Raw genomic sequence first — 17,981 nt, forward strand, 5'->3', positions numbered from 1 at the left:
AAGGTCGTATGGTAAAGCCAAAAGTCTAATGGTACTCACCACAAAACTCAACAGAACTGTACTTAGGCCCCAAACAAACATTTTCTTTCCTCTTTAAGCCACCCCACTGAGCAATTGTGATAAAAGACTCTTGGTTGTTTCCTTCCAGGGACATAGGTTTCAGGGTCATATTCTCTACCTGTTGCTCTTTAACTGCTCTTCAATCTTCATCTTATGATTTGTTTCATGGGCATTCTCATTAGTATGAGCTCCAAGGAGCTATGTCCACACTGTTGCCCCTTCTCTGCATGCACTCCTTACTCCCATAGTGTTTTTTTTTAACATATAAAACTAGTATTTTTAATTGAAAAATATGTAATAAAGCTGTTTTCACCTTTTTGGAGAAATGTTCTTTTTTAAATTCAAGTATCATTAACATACAGTGTTATATTAGTTTCAGATGTACAATGTAATGATTTAACAGTTCTATACATTACTTAGTGCTCATCAGGATAAAAATACCCTTAATCCCCTTTATCTATTTCACCCAGCCCCCACCCACCTGCTTTCTGGCAACCACCAATTTGTTCTCTGTATTTAGGAGTCGATTTTTAAATTTCTCTCTTCTTTTCTTTGTTCATTTGTTTTGTTTCTTAAATTCCATATATGACTGAAATCATATGATATTTGTCTTTTTCTGACTGATTTCACTTAGCATGATACTCTCTAGCTCTATCCATGTTGTGGCAAGTAGCAAAATCTCATTCTTTTTTATGGCTGAATAATATCTACTGTAATATATACGTCACATCTTCTTATCCATTCATGTATTGATGAACACTTGAGTTGCTTCCGTATCTTGGCTATTGTAAATAATGCTGAATAAACATAGGGGTGCATATACCTTGTTGAGTTAGCACTTTCATTTTCTTTGGATAATACCCAGTAGTGCACTTACTGAATCATATAGTAATTGTATTTTAACTTTTTGATGAATCTCCATGCTGTTTTCCAGAGTGGCTGTACCAATTTATATTCCCACCCATAATGCATGAGGTTTTTTTCTATATGGCCTTGCCAGCACATCTTATTTCTTTTATTTTTGATTTTAGCCATTTTGACTAGTGTAAAGTGATAATTTGTTGTGGATTTGATTTGCATTTCTCTGATGAGTGATGGGTGATGTTGAGTACCTTTTCATCTGTCTGTTGGCCGTCTGTATGTCTTCGTTGGAGAAATGTCTATTCAGGTCCCCTACCCATTTTTAAATCAAATTATTTGTTTTTTTTTTTTTTTTAGCATTGAGTTGTATTAAGTTTTTTATATATTTTGGCTATGAACCCCTTATCAGATGTACCATGAGTAACTATCTTCTCCCATTCAGCAGGTTGCCTTTTTTGTTTTGTTGATGGTTTCTTTCACTGTTGCAAAATCTTTTTACTTGATAAAGTCCTAGTAGTTTAATTTTGCTTTTGTTTCCCTTACCTGAGGAGACACAGATAGAAAAATGTTTCTATGGCTGATGTCTAAGAAACTACTGCCTGTGTTTTCTTCTAGAAGTTTTATGGTTTCATGTCTCATATTTAGATCTTTATCTTGAGTTTATTTTTGTGCATAGTACAAGAAAGTGGTCTTGTTTTATTCTTTTGCTTGTAAGTGTCCTATTTTCCCAGCACCATTTGTTGAAGAGATTATCTCTTACCCATTGTATTTTCTTGCCTCCTTTGTTGTAGATCAATTGACCATAAAAGTATGTTTATTTCAGGCTTTTTATTCTATTATGTTGTGGTATGTGTCTATTTTTTGCCTGTAGCACTCCGGTTCTGTTTAGTTTTTGTTGTTGTGTTGTTGTTTTATTTTGTTTCATTTTGTTTTTTAGAGAGAGCGAGAGCATTAGCAAGGAGGGGCAGAGGAAGAGGGAGAGAGAGAATGTTAAGCAGGCTTCATGCCCAGCAGGGAGCCCAACATAAGGCCTCACAGCCATGAGATCATGACCTGAGCCAAAATCAAGTCAGATACTTAATTGATGGAGTCATCTGGGTGCCCCAGTACCACACTGTTTTGTTTACTACAGCTTTGTAGTATATCTTGAAATCTGGGATTGTGATACTCCAGCTTTGTTCTTCTTTTTCAAGATTAGTTTGGCTATTCAGAATCTCCTGTGGTTCCATACAAATTTAGTAGTATTTCTTCTAATTCTGTGAAAAATGTTGTTGATATTTCGATAGAGATTGCATTAAATCTGTAGACAGCTTTAGGTAATATGGACATTTTAATAATATCGGTTCTTCCAGTCCATGAGCATGGAATATATTTGTATTTGTTTGTGTCCTTTTCAGTTTCTTTCATCAATGTTTTGTAGTTTCCATATACAGGTCTTTCACCTCCTTGGTTTATTTTTAGGTATTTTATTATTTGGGTGCAATTGTAAGTGGAATTGTTTTCTTAATTTTTCTTCCTGCTACTTCATTATTAGTGTATAGAAACGCAACAGATTTCTGTAGATTAATTTTGTATCTTGCAACTTTACTGAGTTCATTAATCTGTTCTAGTAGTTTGTTGGTAGAGTCTTTAGGATTTTCTATATATAGTATCATGTCAACTGCAAATAAGGAAGAAGTTTTAACAATTTGGATGCCTTTTATGTATTTTTCCCCCCTTCGGTAATTGCTGTGGCCAGGACTTCTAGTACTATGTACCAGGACTTCCATTATAAAAGTGGTAAGGATGGACATCCTTGTCTTGGTCCTAATCTTAGAGGAAAAGCTCTCCATTTTTCATGATTAAATATGATGTTAGCTGTGGGGTTTTCATATATGGCCTTTATTATGTTGGGATATGTTCCCTGTAAACATACTTTGTTGATAGTTTATCATGAATGAATGTTGTACTTTGTCAAATACTATTATGGATCTACTGAGATGATCAAATGTTTTCTATCTTTTCTCTTATTAATATGATGTATCACATTGATTTGTGAATATTGAACCACCCTTGCATTTCTGGAGTAAATCCCACTTGATTGTGGTGAGTGACTTTTTTTGGATTCAGTTTGCTAGTATTTTGTTGAGGATTTTTGTAATGTTCATCGGAGATATTGGCCTGTAGCTTTCTTTTTTTTTTTTTTTTCCTTTTTGTAATGGCTTTATCTGGTTTTGGTATCAGGATAATGTTGGTCTCATAGAATGAACTTGGAAGCTTTCCTTCCTCTTCTATTTATTGGAAGAGTTTGCAAAAAGTAAGTATCTCTTCTTTAAGAGTTTGGTAGAATTCACCTGTGAAGCCATCTGGCGTTTGTTGGGAGCTTTTGATTATTGATTCAGTTTCATGACTAGTAATTGATCTCTTCAAATTTTCTATTTATTCTTGATTTAGTTTTGTAAGATTATATGTTTCTGGGAATTTATCCATTTCTTCTGGGTTGTCCAGTTTGTCGGCGTGTAATTTTTCAGAGTATTCTTTTATAATCCATTGTATTTCTGTGATACCAGTTATTATTTCTCATCTTTCATTTCTGATTTTATTTATTTGAGTCCTGTCTTAATTTCTTGATGAGTCTGGCTTAAAGGTTTATCAATTTTTTTTATCTTTTCAAAGAACCAGCTCCTGGTTCCTTTAGTCTCTTTTATTTATTTCTGCTCCAATCTCTCTCATTTATTTCTGCTCCAATCTTTATTATTTTTGTTCTTTTACTGGCTTTGAGCTTTGTTCTTTTTCTGTTTACTTTTGGTTGCAAGTTTAGATTGTTTATTTGAGATTTTCTTGTTCCTTTAGGTATACCTGTATTGCTATAAACTTCCTTCTTGAACAGCTTTTGCTGCATCCCAAAGATTTGGGACTGTTGTATTTTCATTTGCCTCCATATATTTTTTGATTTCCCCTCTGATTTCTTAGTTGATCTATTCATTGTTTTGTAGTGTGTTATCTAGACTTCATGTAGTTGTGTGCTTTCCAATTTTTTCTTTTGTTTGGTTTCTAGTTTCATACGTTGTGGTTGGAAAAGATGCATGATGTGATTTTAGTCTTTTGGAATTTATAGAGGCTTCTTTTGTGGGCTAACATGATCTATCCTGGAGAATGTTCCACATGTACTTAAAAGAATGTGTTTTCTGCTGTTTGGGGATGGAATGTACCTCTTAGAAATAGTGCTAAAATCTAGTAACATCTGTACTCTCCAGTGCTTCCACAGTATACAAGGCATTGAGCAAGACTTTAGCAGCATACGTATGAAATAGATTCTGTCCTTAGCTTTAGTAAGGAATCTACATCGACATTTCTAAGCAAAATCAGTGCTATTAAAGTATAAAAATATTTCCTGTAGCAAGTAGTAAAAACTTACAGGGGCACTTTTTTAATGATATAAAGTGTTGGATTCTGAGGTACCGTGGTGGTGTCTGTAGGCATCTATGTTGAAATGACACTAGAGAGAGGTTGGTTATCAAAGTGAGGGATACTAGAACTTAAAATTTCAGAAAAAGAGCGCTTCTGCCTCTGGGTAAGTCATTGTCTGGCATGAATTTGTGGTAGTAGGTTGTCAAGTAAAATGGGAATGAAGGACATTGGAACTAAAGAAGAAAATCTTATATATATTTTTTGCCCAGTGTTTTTCCTTTTTAAAAGCTTTTTAAACATTGCTTCAGTAACCTTTTTCATGTGTAGTTTGAAAAAATGTTCTTCAGCTAATTTCGATAATTCCTTCTGGGGGTTGCTATGTCAGTAGTGTTCATTGACAATCATTAAGTCCAATTCCCTCATATAGAATGTGTGATTATTTAGAATAAATGTAGATATTTCAAATTAAACAATATAAGTCACAGACTAAAATACATATACAGCCTGTTGGGGGGAAAAAAATAAAACAATTCAAGTTTAAATAAGTTCCACTCCTGCTATTACAACTCAGTAACAAGCTACTTTTTACATGCAGACAGTCTTCTTAAAAACATAAGTGAGTTTTTGTGGTTTTAAAATAATTTTATGTTATCACTCCTTCCAGTGTTTCCTATCCCCCTCAGACTAAAATCCTTGTCAAGTCTTATAAGACCCCATATAATCTGACCCCTGCCAGTCCATTCAACCTTGTTTCCTGTGGCTCTTTCTCTCTCTGGCTCCCTGTGCTATAACTGATAGCTGACCTTTCCAAGTCTTTGAACATATCAAACTTATTTCATGGCTGTTGCCTTTGGTCTTTCCCCTGTGTTGAAAGGCTCTACTTTTATCTTCATGTGAGTGTCTCTCACTCTCCATTTAGGTCTCAGCTCAAAACGGTCTTACCTGATAACTGCATCTAAATCTTTATGCCCATCCTCACCCCCAGCACACACAATCAATCCAAGAATCCTATTTTAGTTGTGGTATACATCACTAAAAACACCTAATTATATTGTTTGTTGATTCTGTTCTCCCTGTTACCACTAGGGCAGAGTTGCCATCATACCCTTGTATCCCCAGAGACTAGAGCAACTATGTCTGGTACATAATAGCCTTGAATTTGTTTTGTTATTGAAAGAAAGAAGTATACAATGAAATGAAAGTTCAAGGAGAGGATTCTTAAAAGCTTTCCTAGCTTGGAATAGGGTGCGAATGGTGGTTAATAAGCTCTTTTTTGATCTCTTTTTGATAACCTAAGAAGATTCATTTTTAAAATGTTAAGTGACAGGAAAGAGACTTACTAAATTGTGTACTTAATTGTGTGTGACTACAAAAGACACACACACACACACGTAATAGAGATTAAGGAGATGAAATTGATAGTACTGAAACTTATTTTCTCTTTTCCTCTAATACCTCGACTTGTCTATTAACTTCTATATATGTTTTTAATATGGGGACTAAATTTGTTACATTATAGAGGCACAGACTCTTTGTATACTGTCAGTGTATGGTCTGCAACGACCACCTGCACCAGAATCACATTAAAGTGCTTGTTAATGTAGATCCCTGTGTCCTGTTTGGAATTGGGACTCCGGAATCTGCTGGTTGTTGCAAGTTCAGCAAGTAAATATTTTGCACATTAAAACTTTAGAACCCACACCTCTAGACCCACTCTTGAGGCATGTAGACTCCCTTTCTCGTGCCACCTTTAAATTAAAAACTATACAGATTACTTGGGTATTGGAATAGGAGTTTATTTTTCTCTGGTAAATTACTGTATCTCACTTTTTCCTTTCCTTTCTTAGCCTCTAGTAAAACCCAAAGTGATAACTTCTGTTTAGACCCCATGATTTTCATAATCTTGCTATACATGCTTAGAAACCCCTAATAGATTTTGGTTACAATGAAGAAGATGTTTCTCTGCCAAATAAATGGTAGACTTAATTTTTCTATATTACTATTGTTTCCCTTTAGTCTCTACTTTGGTCTTTTTCATTCCGTGTTACCCACATTATTTCTCATCACTCTTGCTGTACTCTGAGGGAAAGAGAGAGTTCAAGGAATAATGGTAACCGGTATTTGGCTTATTGTAGTTCCAGAGGAAGCATTATGGTTGCTAATTTGGAGCAGTTAATACAGAGTATCATTGCATGCAGAATATCTCAACAGGAGTGACTCTCTTCACTCATATGCATTTTATTTTATTTAACTTAAATTTCAGAAAGCAAAAAGGAAAGAGTCCTAATTTGCAGTCTATAACTATCACTTCAACCTGGCTTCTTTTTGTGGAAGTGTATTATTGTCTTTCATTCCCCAAACTCATTAGTCATGACAGAGTATATTTCCGTTAAGACCATAACTTTTGTAATTCATTACTTTTGTAATTTATTGCTGATTTTTCTATATTTTTTCTTTATTTTATCTATCAGCAAATCCTACTGAAATGTTCCTATGTAACTTTGAATTATACTCAATCTATTCCTGTACCTTGTTAATATTTCTTCTTTTCAGTCTTCCTGTTGGCAGACGTTTAACTTTTCCATTGTTATATAGTTGTTTAGTTATAATTCATGTCATGATTTTCCCTCCTTTTTATGCACTACCATTGTCTGTCCTTTAAACACAAAACTTTTTTAGTGTGACCTAATGTCACTTTGTATCAATTTTGTATTTTCTTCTTCCTGTAGAGCCTTAAAGGTTCCAGAAATTAATGTCTTTATCATATTTTCTATCTTTTGTGAAGTGAAATACAAAAATTAAATTCCTTGCTAGAACAGCCCCCTAAGTCTTTTGCTACCTATTTTATTTTCTCTACAGTACTTACTACTATATGGAATTTTTTTGCTTTTATATTAGCCATTTATTTATTCTACCACCGCCAGCACTAGAATGTAAGTTTCTTGAAGGCAAGGGCTCTGTCTTAAACATCATTGCTGTCCAGCACCTGGAAGGGTATGTTTGGCATGTTATATGTAAATATTTGGCTACTGACTCACCATCTGCATAAAAAAGAAGACTAAAGCTAAATAGAGAACTTCAGTGTCTGTAACCCTTACAATAATTGGAATTATTATTTTGTAAATTTCTCTTTTTTAATCTGTCATACATTTTGAAGCATGGCCGTCATATGAATAGATCTATATATATGCTAGATGTTTCTAATATTCCGTACATGCAGAGCCTGTATTTTTAATTGGAGAATTCCTATCAGATAAGTTAATTGGATTCATTTATTGAATAATTGCCCTTACAACATGTGACTTTTTTCCTTTTTTCTAAAGTGATATTTTGAAATTGAAATACCACTTGAAAATTAAAAATCATACCTCTTAGTGAACTTTGAATTTTTTCCAAAAATGAAGTCTTGCTAAAAATTTGTCTTTATCCAGAAACCAAGGAAGAAAGCTATGGAAAGTTCTAGCAACAGTGATAGTGATTCGGGTACATCATCAGACACCTCAAGTGAAGGCATTAGTAGTAGTGATTCAGATGATCTAGAGGAAGATGAAGAAGAAGAAGATCAAAGTATTGAAGAAAGTGAAGATGATGATTCTGATTCAGAGAGCGAAGCACAGCATAAAAGTAACAACCAGGTATAAACAGTTTCATTGGCAGTATCCACACATTATGCATATTTAGGAATTAACTGCTTTATCTTGACTGTCAGAGTCCCTAAAGTTTAAAGTTAATCATTGCTGTTAGTTCTTATATTTGCACAAGAAAGAATAGGAGATGGAGAAACATTTTTAAAGGGACATTTGGTGTATTTTTTTAGTGAGCTTTATATATCTATCTAAAGTCACTAGAAAAACTTTTTAATTTTTTTTTTTTAATGTTTATTTATTTTTGAGAGACAGAGAGAGACAGAGTGTGAGCGGGGGAGGGGCAGAGACAGAGAGAGAAAGACACAGAATCTGAAGAGGCTCCAGGCTCTGAGCTGTCAGCACAGAGCCCGAGGCGGGGCCCGAACTCACAAGCCAAGAGATCATGACCTGAGCCGAAGTTGGACGCTCAACCGACTGAGCCACCCAGGCGCCCCAAAAAACTTTTTAAAGTACCCTTTTTCTCCAGCTGCTTGATGTTCTTTGTTTTAATAGATATTGAGAAGTTGCTTTTTTATTTTTATTTACAGGTGCTATTACATGGTATTTCAGACCCAAAAGCAGATGGACAGAAAGCAACTGAAAAAGCCCAGGAAAAAAGAATACAGCAGCCATTACCTCTTGTGTCTGAGTCCCAGACTCACCCATCATTCCAATCCCAGCAGAAGCAGCCTCAGGTTTTGTCACAGCAGCTTCCATATATTTTCCAAAGCTCTCAGGCAAAGGAGGAATCTGTGAACAAACACACAAGTGTAATACAGTCTACGGGATTGGTGTCCAATGTGAAACCTTTATCTTTGGTAAATCAAGCCAAAAAGGAAACTTACATGAAACTCATAGTTCCTTCTTCTCCTGATGTACTTAAAGCAGGGAATAAAAATACCTCTGAAGAATCTAGTCCTTTGACCAGTGAAATGCGATCCAAACGGGTGAGTTAAAAATTATTTATAAAATAATTTTATTATTAGAAAAAGAGCTTTTATATAGTCTTACAATATGCTAGTTTAAATGAAATTCTACTCTTATTTTCATACTTTATTAGTTACCAGGAATAGCATATGCACATCAGATTTCTCTGATTTTATATTTACATATACATCTGCTTAATGTATTTTTGGCACACAATCGTGTCATTTTTCCTGAGGTTTAATGACTTAGCAGAAAGGGGAGAAATACATTTGAATAAGATATACTCCAAATTACTTTTCTTTAAGATCAATGTCCTTTTTTTCTAATATCAATATATTCTTCTTTAAAGAAATGAACTTGAGTCATTTACCTCTGTAGTCTTATACTTTATCAACCACAAGCATAAAAATCCTTTATGAAGAATCATTTATTTTAATGTTATTTATTTTTAAGAGAGAGAGAGAGAACGATTTTATGAAGAATCATTTATTTTAATGTTTATTTATTTTTGAGAGAGAAAGAACGGTTGAATGCCCAAGTGGGGAGGGGCAAAGAGAGAGGAGGACAGAAGATCTCAAGCAGGCTCTGCACTGACTGCAGAGAGCATGATGCAGGGCTCAAACTCAAAAACTGTGAGATCATGACCTGAGCCAAAGTCGGACACTCACCTGACTGAGTCTTTACTTGTTCTAAATAACAAGTAAAGAGCAGAAGGATTTTAAACCAAGATCATTCTTGTATCAAATCCCATTATTAAGATGAAATAATTTGGTGTTTCTGAAATGATAATGGTAGTTCATGGGAAATATTTCATGTGAATGGACATTCACATTAGACTCAACTATATGAAATATAAAATATTTTGAGTAATTTTTATTTATACAAATACCAGAACCAATAATCGGAGAATTTTTTCATCTTTATTTTCTTGCTATTGATTTTATATTTCTACATAGTCTACATTCATATGTCTAGTAGAATTCTAGTAATTAAATGACCAGTGCCTTTTATTCTAGAACCAATCCAGAGTAGAGAAAAAATATTATGTTTGAACAAAGTATCCTGTCTTTTGATTACAAAAATTATCATTAGACCTCTTAATCCCATTAGATAACTTGTAAAGCTCTTGCTGTTTGCCAGCTGTTGTTTTAAGTGCTGAATATGCATTTACTCATTGGACACTAACATCTGTAAATGCTACTAATATTATAATGCCCATTTACAGATAATCAAATTGAGATTCATAAAAAATAACTCTCCCAAGATCACACTGCTAGTTAGTGACAGTTAAAATTCAAATCTAAGCAGTAGTACTAGAATCCTTGTTCTTAACCTCTGTGATAGCTGCCTTTCTCAAAAAAGTTACAGTGTCCCTGTCCATTAACTCTTACTGCACTGAGAAGAATTTAAGAACAGGGTCAAAGTAAAATTACGTGAACAAATCAGGCTTTGATGAGAATCTAAATGCATAGTTCTCAAGCCTAAGGATACATTAGAATTACTTGGAAAACTTTAAAAAAAGGAATAATACCTTAGAACAATTAAATCAGAATCTCTTAGTCTGTTGAGACCAAGGTATTACACATATCAAAAGCTTTCAAATGTATAGCCAGATTTGAACACCGCTGATCTAAACAGAATGACCAATGGTATAATATCATGCATATGATAATTTGTGATGCTCAATCAGAAGGAGGTATTATTTCTGGCATCACATTATTGCCTATGAGTAAATTAAGCAAACTAAAATTTATACTGTTTGGGTTATTTTAATTTTTAATTAATGTGTATCCTACTTTAAGATAAATTATAGAGCATATTAGGAGTTATTTGTATTTTGAAAGGTTTCTTAATTTTCAAAGAGTTTCTTAAATGTTTCTTATTTAAAGAATTTTATATGACTGCCTGTTAGAAAGTCACTTATTAAACACTTGCTTAATAAATGTGGCCAAGCCACACTTCCTACACACATGATCTTATGTGATGCTTACAAAATTGTGTGAGGTAAAGAAACTAAAGCTTAGAGAGATTAAATCCCTCGCTAACATTACATAACAATTAAAGAACAGAAGGATTTTAAACCAAGGTCATTCTTAAGGTCATTCTTAAACCAAGCCCCTGATTAAGATGAAACAATGTGGTGTTTCTGAACTGATAATTGTAGTTCATGGGAAATATTTTATGTGAATGGACATTCACATTAGACTCAACTCTAAATGACTTTGTGTACTTTTTCTTGGTACCTAGCATTGAGTTAAAGGGTATTTTATAAAGATTTTTCTTACATCAGCTCTCTTTCTTTATATGACAGTCTAACATACAGAATTTTGGTTTATTCCTATGATAGTCTCAATTATTTCATGTTACCTGCCATGTATCTGCCTCCCCTACTAGTCTATGATTTTTTTTTAGTATTATTTAATCATTGGCTCTTTCTATGCCCTTATAATATAGACATTTAATTCAAATCAATATACATTAATTGGATATAGATACCAGTAGTGAATATTCTTTATCAAGTTTTGCTTAGGTTTTTTTTTTTTTTTTTTTTTTTTTGTGGACTGCAGACTCAGGTGAGGGCTGGGGGAGCAAAAACTTGGAGGAAGCACAGAGCTTCAAACCTGTCTTCCCATACTCTCATCATCTAAGTGGCTGTCTTAAAGCAGCAAGACATTTGCTGTTGTGCAGTTCTCCATTTCCCCCCCACCTCCCTTTTTATGTACCACCTCTAGTATCAAAAAGGACAACATGTTTGCTTTAAAAGAGTAGCTGATACTAGTCTTAGGGTGAAATACAGTGACCTTTGGGGTTTTTTTTGAAAAACTTCAGGTGTCAATACATGGAAAGTGATTCTTTAGAATTAAGTCAAAATGGGGGCGCCTGGGTGGCGCAGTCGGTTAAGCGTCCGACTTCAGCCAGGTCACGATCTCGCGGTCCGTGAGTTCGAGCCCCGCGTCAGGCTCTGGACTGATGGCTCAGAGCCTGGAGCCTGTTTCTGATTCTGTGTCTCCCTCTCTCTCTGCCCCTCCCCCGTTCATGCTCTGTCTCTCTCTGTCCCAAAAATAAATAAACGTTGAAAAAAAAAATTAAAAAAAAAAAAAAGAATTAAGTCAAAATGAATTTCAGAAAATTAAAATATAAAACTAAAGGACAAGGTGTTGTTTTCATGACTGTTTTGATCCTATGTATTTAGAAGGAAAATTTACTACCTATAAAAAAGAGTACAAAATGATTATGTGACATCATTTTGTTCTAAGAAATGAAAACATACTAAATTTTTCTGCTGAAATCTCAGTACATATTAAATACTTATATATAATATACAATATTTTTATATTGAAACTATTAAGTAAAATTAAGTATATTAATGCATTTTTACATAATGTATTTTATATAAGAATCTTGCCATGAAGTTATTTTTAAAAGGTAAATGCAATTATTTAGTATAACTTCCCATATTTAATCACTGAATAAATGCTAATTAAGCACGTTCTTTTTGTGAAGCATTGCCTTAGGTATGAATATTATGTGACAGTCTTTGTTTACAAAGAATTAACTTAATTTTCTAAACTAATACAGTGAGGATATTAAATAAGATAAAGAAGTTTATGTAGGAATTGCATACTGCTTACTAGCACTGCTGCTGTAAAAGATTTAATACATTATTCTATATTGCATTCCATCTGCATTTATACTCTGAAATGCCCACCACAAATTTTTGCTGGCTAGAATGTTCAGAGCCCAGGTTCAATGCTGACAGTGCTACCGATTTTAATTCTAAGGCAACCATTTTCGTTACAGACTTTGACCTTCTGAAATTCAACACTACTTAAAATACTTTAATCATTCTACTTAAGTTTTTAATTTTTTAAAATGTTTATTTAATTTTTGAGAGAGAGACAGATCATGAGTGGGGGAGGAGCAGAGAGAGAGGGAGACACAGAATCTGAGGCAGGCTCCAGGTTCTGAGCTGTCAGCACAGAGCCTGACACGGGGCTCGAACCCACGAACCGTGAGATCATGACCTGAGCCAAAGTCGGACGTTTAACCGACTGAGCCACCCAGGTGCCCCTCTACTTAAGTACTATTTTAATTATACAAATTTAATGAAGTTCATGTGGTTTTATTCTGAGAGCCAAATAAGTTTTTATTTCTTATTTACAGATGTAAATTTTATAGCTTAATGGTTTACAAATCGTTTTTTTCCAAGTAAAGTGTACTTTTTCTAAACTGTTTTATTATACTCTTTCTAATGCTAATGTGCTAAAGGGACTCCAAGGTAGACTCCACCCAATGTTGAGCCAGCAATCCCAGCAGCTTCATATCATGCATACTGCAGGTAGTATCCGGTAACAAATAAGAGGTAATGGGGTTCAAAGGATAGAAGTCATGAGTGCTTCTGGCTGGAACAAACATGGAAAGCTTTTTGGGCTGGATTTTGAAGGATGAGCAAGATTTTGTCAGCTTGCTATTTAGAAGAGGAGGACGTTTCACACACAGAAAAGGATTATAGCAAAATACGGAGGTGGTGGAAGTATGACATGAACAGGGCATGGCAAATAGTACAGTTTGACTAGAAAGTTATAATTTGAAAAGTAACTTGAGGCTCAAAATTAAGTATTTAGGCCTTATAAAGTTGTCAGTGACAGAGGAGACACTAAAGCTTTTGACCAAGGTGCTAAAATAGTTTAAATTAAGATAAAAATGGCATGAGGATATATATGTTGGGAATTGTGTGGGAAGAAATGATGGTATGGCTTATGTATGAGCAATATTCTGATGAAAGAGTCCAAAAGACATAGGAATATGGCTGACTTGGAAGAAAGAAAAGTAAAAGATGTTTTCAGCATTTCAAATTTAGATTATTGAGACACAGGGGACCATAGTAATGAGAGAGGGGAAACCTATATTTTGAAGGGACAAAGACTAACTGAATTTTAAATATATATTATGTCTAGCCAAGTTTCAGCAACCAACTAGTCATCACTGCCACTAATTTTAAGCACTTGTATATCATGATTTAAATTTGTATATGAGTAGCCATTGTCAGATATGGAAGGCAAATACAAGTAATCTTTGTTTTTATGGTACATTGTTGTTTTGTTTTTTAACTTTTGTTTTCACAGGAACAATATAAACAGACATTCCCAGCACAGTTAAAGAAACAAGAGTCATCCAAGAGCTTGAAGAAGGTTATTGCAGCTTTGTCAAATCCGAAACCAACCTCTAGTTCACCAGCACATCCAAAACAGACGTCAGAAAACAACCACCCTAATCCATTCTTGACAAATGCACTTTTAGGTAATCACCAACCAAATGGAGTTATTCAAAGTGTCATTCAAGAAGCTCCTCTAGCACTTACTACCAAAACTAAAATGCAGAGTAAGATTAATGAAAACATCGCTACTCCAAGCAGCACCCCTTTTTCCTCACCTGTAAATTTGAGTACAGGTGGGAGAAGAACCCCTGGCAGTCAGACAACTGTAACCCCCTCCGCCTCTCCCATACTGCATAGTCAAGGGAAGGAAAGAGCAGTTAGCAATAATGTAAACCCAGTGAAAACACAGCATCACCCCCACCCTGCAAAATCTTTAGTGGAACAGTTCAGGGGAACAGATTCAGACATTCCCAGTAGTAAAGATTCTGAAGATTCAAATGAGGATGAAGAAGAAGATGATGAGGAAGAAGATGAGGAAGATGATGAAGATGATGAATCTGATGACAGCCAATCAGGTTATTTTTTATTTTTAAATTTGAAGTATTTCTGTAAATGCTATCTGAACCAAAACATTTTAAGGAGGATTTTAGTTCACAGACTTATAATCATTGTCATTCACTGTGTTTCCCACAGCTATGTGCCTTTCTGTAATGAGCTGGTAAAACATAGGAGGAACTGAAATTGGAAATCCTAGTTAAATTCTCAGCTTTGTTATTCATTTAACATTAAACAAATAACTTTAAATGAATATAAATGATGCAGGAATTAAGAAATCACAAACTTGGCTTAATTTTTATTTAATTCATGACCACTCATTTGTCTTTTCTTTTTCATCTCTTCTGCTACCTGTTTAAGTGTTTCAGCAGGTATTTTCACTGAGGTACAATTGTAGTCACAGTCATTTAGAAAGTGCTAAAAACCTAAATCCCTATGATTGTCCATTAGCAACACAGAATTTGTATAATAACAAGTAGAGTACTCCTTGATTTTATTTTTTAATTCACTTTCTAGTATTTTTTAAAACGTCTTTCTGTTTTTCTTCCCCTTAACTCTCCTCCTTGTTCCACAGAAGATTGGAAGCATAAAATATAAGAGTTTAAATCTTAAATACAAAGATGAAATACATATTATAAAAAATATTTGGACTTATTACTGACCCTCCACAAGTCCAATGGTAAATTTTCTAGCTACCAATATAAATAGGAAAATATAGTCAGTTATACAACTTAAAGTATCTAAAGTCGCTCAGTGTAAGAACAGCTTTTCCTGACAATATTTTTTCCTGGGATTCCCATAAACACAACTTTACATGATAGAATATGACTACCATTATTAATAACTTTCAAAGACAGTTTTTATAACAAATTTCAACATAGGCAAATTCCACAAAAGCTGTTATTCTGGGAACCTTTAAGATACATTCCAAGCATCAGGCCTGTGTTTAATCAAGTTTAATCCAGGAGTAGATTATACATATCTATAGGAAGAGATACTTTTATAGAATTACATTGCTAGAACAAACTTAAATTATTAAACCATTAAGTGATCACACATAATTATATCTGTAACCTGGTCTTTGGTGAAGCCTGATGAAATCGTGCACCTAAATAGAATAACTGCAGCCTGAAAAGTCAAGAATCTCTCAGAAAATGGTTTTCTTTTACCTCCAAGTCCAGATGAAAGAATGATGGTAGTTCCAGACTTCTCTTCCTCATACTGAACCTAGTATACTTCTAAAGTTATTGGAATCTATTAATTTAAGTAATCAATTCTATTCCCTCTATACCTTAGTTTCTATATTAAATTAAAAGTGATTTTGAAGCCACTAAGCAGAACTCATCATGTGAATAGTGCCATGTGAGAAGAACTGTTTTATGATTAAAGAGTTGAGTAAAGCTGATACTTTTAATGAATTTTGAGGATTTGTAGTCTGCATACATTGTACTCAAATAGATTGTTAGATAGTAATTTTTACATTAAGTCTTCAGGAAAGTTGCTCAGTTGAGTTCAATCACAGATTCTGATTCCTAAACTATCCCATTTAGATACAAACTGCAAATGTTGGTGATTATCTAGTTATAATATACAAATGCTTCTTTTACTTCCCAGAATCAGATAGTAATTCAGAATCAGATACAGAAGGATCAGAAGAAGATGATGATGATGATAAAGACCAAGATGAATCAGATAGTGATACTGAAGGAGAGAAAACGTCAATGAAACTGAATAAAACAACTTCCTCTGTCAAAAGCCCTTCCATCAGTCTCACTGCTCACCCAACACCTCGTAACCTCCACATAGCAAAAGCCCCAGGCTCTGCTCCTGCTGCCTTATGTTCTGAATCCCAGTCACCTGCTTTTCTTGGCACACCTTCTTCCACACTTACTTCAAGTCCACACTCTGGTACCTATACTTTATTTTTATTATTATAAAGTAGAAGTCAAACCATAGCAAGAACTCTTATTTATACAGTTTTCTGGGGATGATCTCATTGGAATCAAGCGTGACAGCTAGATTTGAGGTTGGCTAAGAAAGGTCCATGTGTATTTTCAAAGGATATGACCCATTACCATTTTTTTTTCTGTGTTTCCAATTTAAGAACACGATTGATGACAGTTCTTGATTTTGAATACTTTCCTGCTTTGGTATTCAGTTTATGCTTCTAGAATTTAGAATTTGATGGATAGTTGGACTTTTTTTGTACTTTATAAAAATGAGCTCACTTGGTTACTTAAGATACAATTGCATATCTGTCCAACATATAGCCAAATATCATTTGTATTAGTGAGTAGCATTATTATTTCATTAACATGCCACATCTTTTTTTTTTCTATTTGACCTTTTATAAACTTCCAGAGGTCTTCATTAAAAGTTTTTACATGAATTCCAAAAGGACTTTTTATTTCTATGTTGGTAGCTAAGGAAATATAGATACATAGTAAAATATCATGTTGTTTTATTTATTTCACTCTTTTCTTACAAATGTCTGGTTTTGCTTTCATTTGCCACAATCCAGTATGATAGTCTGCTAATTTAAGAGGCACGTATTTGCATTTGTGAAACTTAGTCATTGTCTATAAAGAATTTTACATGTAATCATAATCCTATTTGTCCCTTAGGTTTAAAGACCTGGTAGTAGTTTTGACTATGGATTTATACGAACATAGATGTATAGTATTTTTAAGTGTATGAGCCAGCTGTTGGAATTTTTCAGCATCTTAAAAAGTCATATTCTCAAAGAAAACAACTGTATCTGGTTTTCTGAAACCTCTGTCTTCTATTTTCCTCCTTCTTCTTTAGCTATTTCTTTAAATACGAAATGAGAGGAAAGCTACGTATTTTTGTCTTCCATTGTATTTTCTTTAGAAAGACCAGTTATTCTGTCATGCAGACCAAAGAAGGAAAAAAGGCCTCTACTTGATACAGTGTTTTATTGAAAATCATCTAAAAATAACCTACAAGTTGCAGAAAGACATTAAATGATTCAAGTCATTAAGATATATTATTTAAAGAAAATTTTCAAAACTATCAAAAAATTATCATCTGTACAAGCTAATCTGTTATGTTAACTGGCTGAATTTTCTTGAAGGCACTTCCAAAAGGCGAAGAGTAACAGATGAGCGCGAGCTGCGTATTCCTTTGGAATATGGGTATGCAAAGTAGGATTTCTCTCGTTGCGTTTCCTCCACATATGTGTGCATGTTTGATTTCTCACTCTCTGCTGTTAGTAAAAGAACTGAATAGACTGCATGGTATTCATTAGAGCAGAAGAGCCAGAGCAAAGGGCAAAGAAGTTAATATACTAGAAAACTGAAATTCATCCGAACTGCAGTGTTTAGGTATGGCGCATCTGGAATGGAATCACACAGTCAGGTGGGAATAGGACTGAAAAAGAAGCA

At 34.1% G+C, this 17,981-nt stretch overlaps 1 protein-coding gene across 17 annotated transcripts in view; it reads left to right on the plus strand.

The window, feature by feature from the left end:
* Positions 1–17,981, plus strand: part of BAZ2B (bromodomain adjacent to zinc finger domain 2B) — a 328,851-nt gene that overhangs the window by 218,070 nt on the left and 92,800 nt on the right. For 14 of the 17 annotated variants that reach the window (XM_047083192.1, XM_047083199.1, XM_047083187.1 and 11 more), the window contains 5 exons: positions 7,743–7,946; positions 8,486–8,884; positions 13,991–14,597; positions 16,192–16,485; positions 17,672–17,732. In XM_047083192.1, coding sequence (XP_046939148.1) covers positions 7,743–7,946; positions 8,486–8,884; positions 13,991–14,597; positions 16,192–16,485; positions 17,672–17,732 — 1,565 coding nt within the window. The remainder of the gene's footprint in view (positions 1–7,742; positions 7,947–8,485; positions 8,885–13,990; positions 14,598–16,191; positions 16,486–17,671; positions 17,733–17,981) is intronic. The other 3 variants (XM_047083202.1, XM_047083201.1, XM_047083203.1) reach the window with 2 other exon arrangements.

This window comes from Lynx rufus, unplaced genomic scaffold, assembly GCF_022079265.1.
Source record: "Lynx rufus isolate CCGP_SWC_20201006 ecotype Redwood Valley unplaced genomic scaffold, mLynRuf1.p SCAF_2, whole genome shotgun sequence".
NCBI lineage: Eukaryota > Metazoa > Chordata > Mammalia > Carnivora > Felidae > Lynx > Lynx rufus.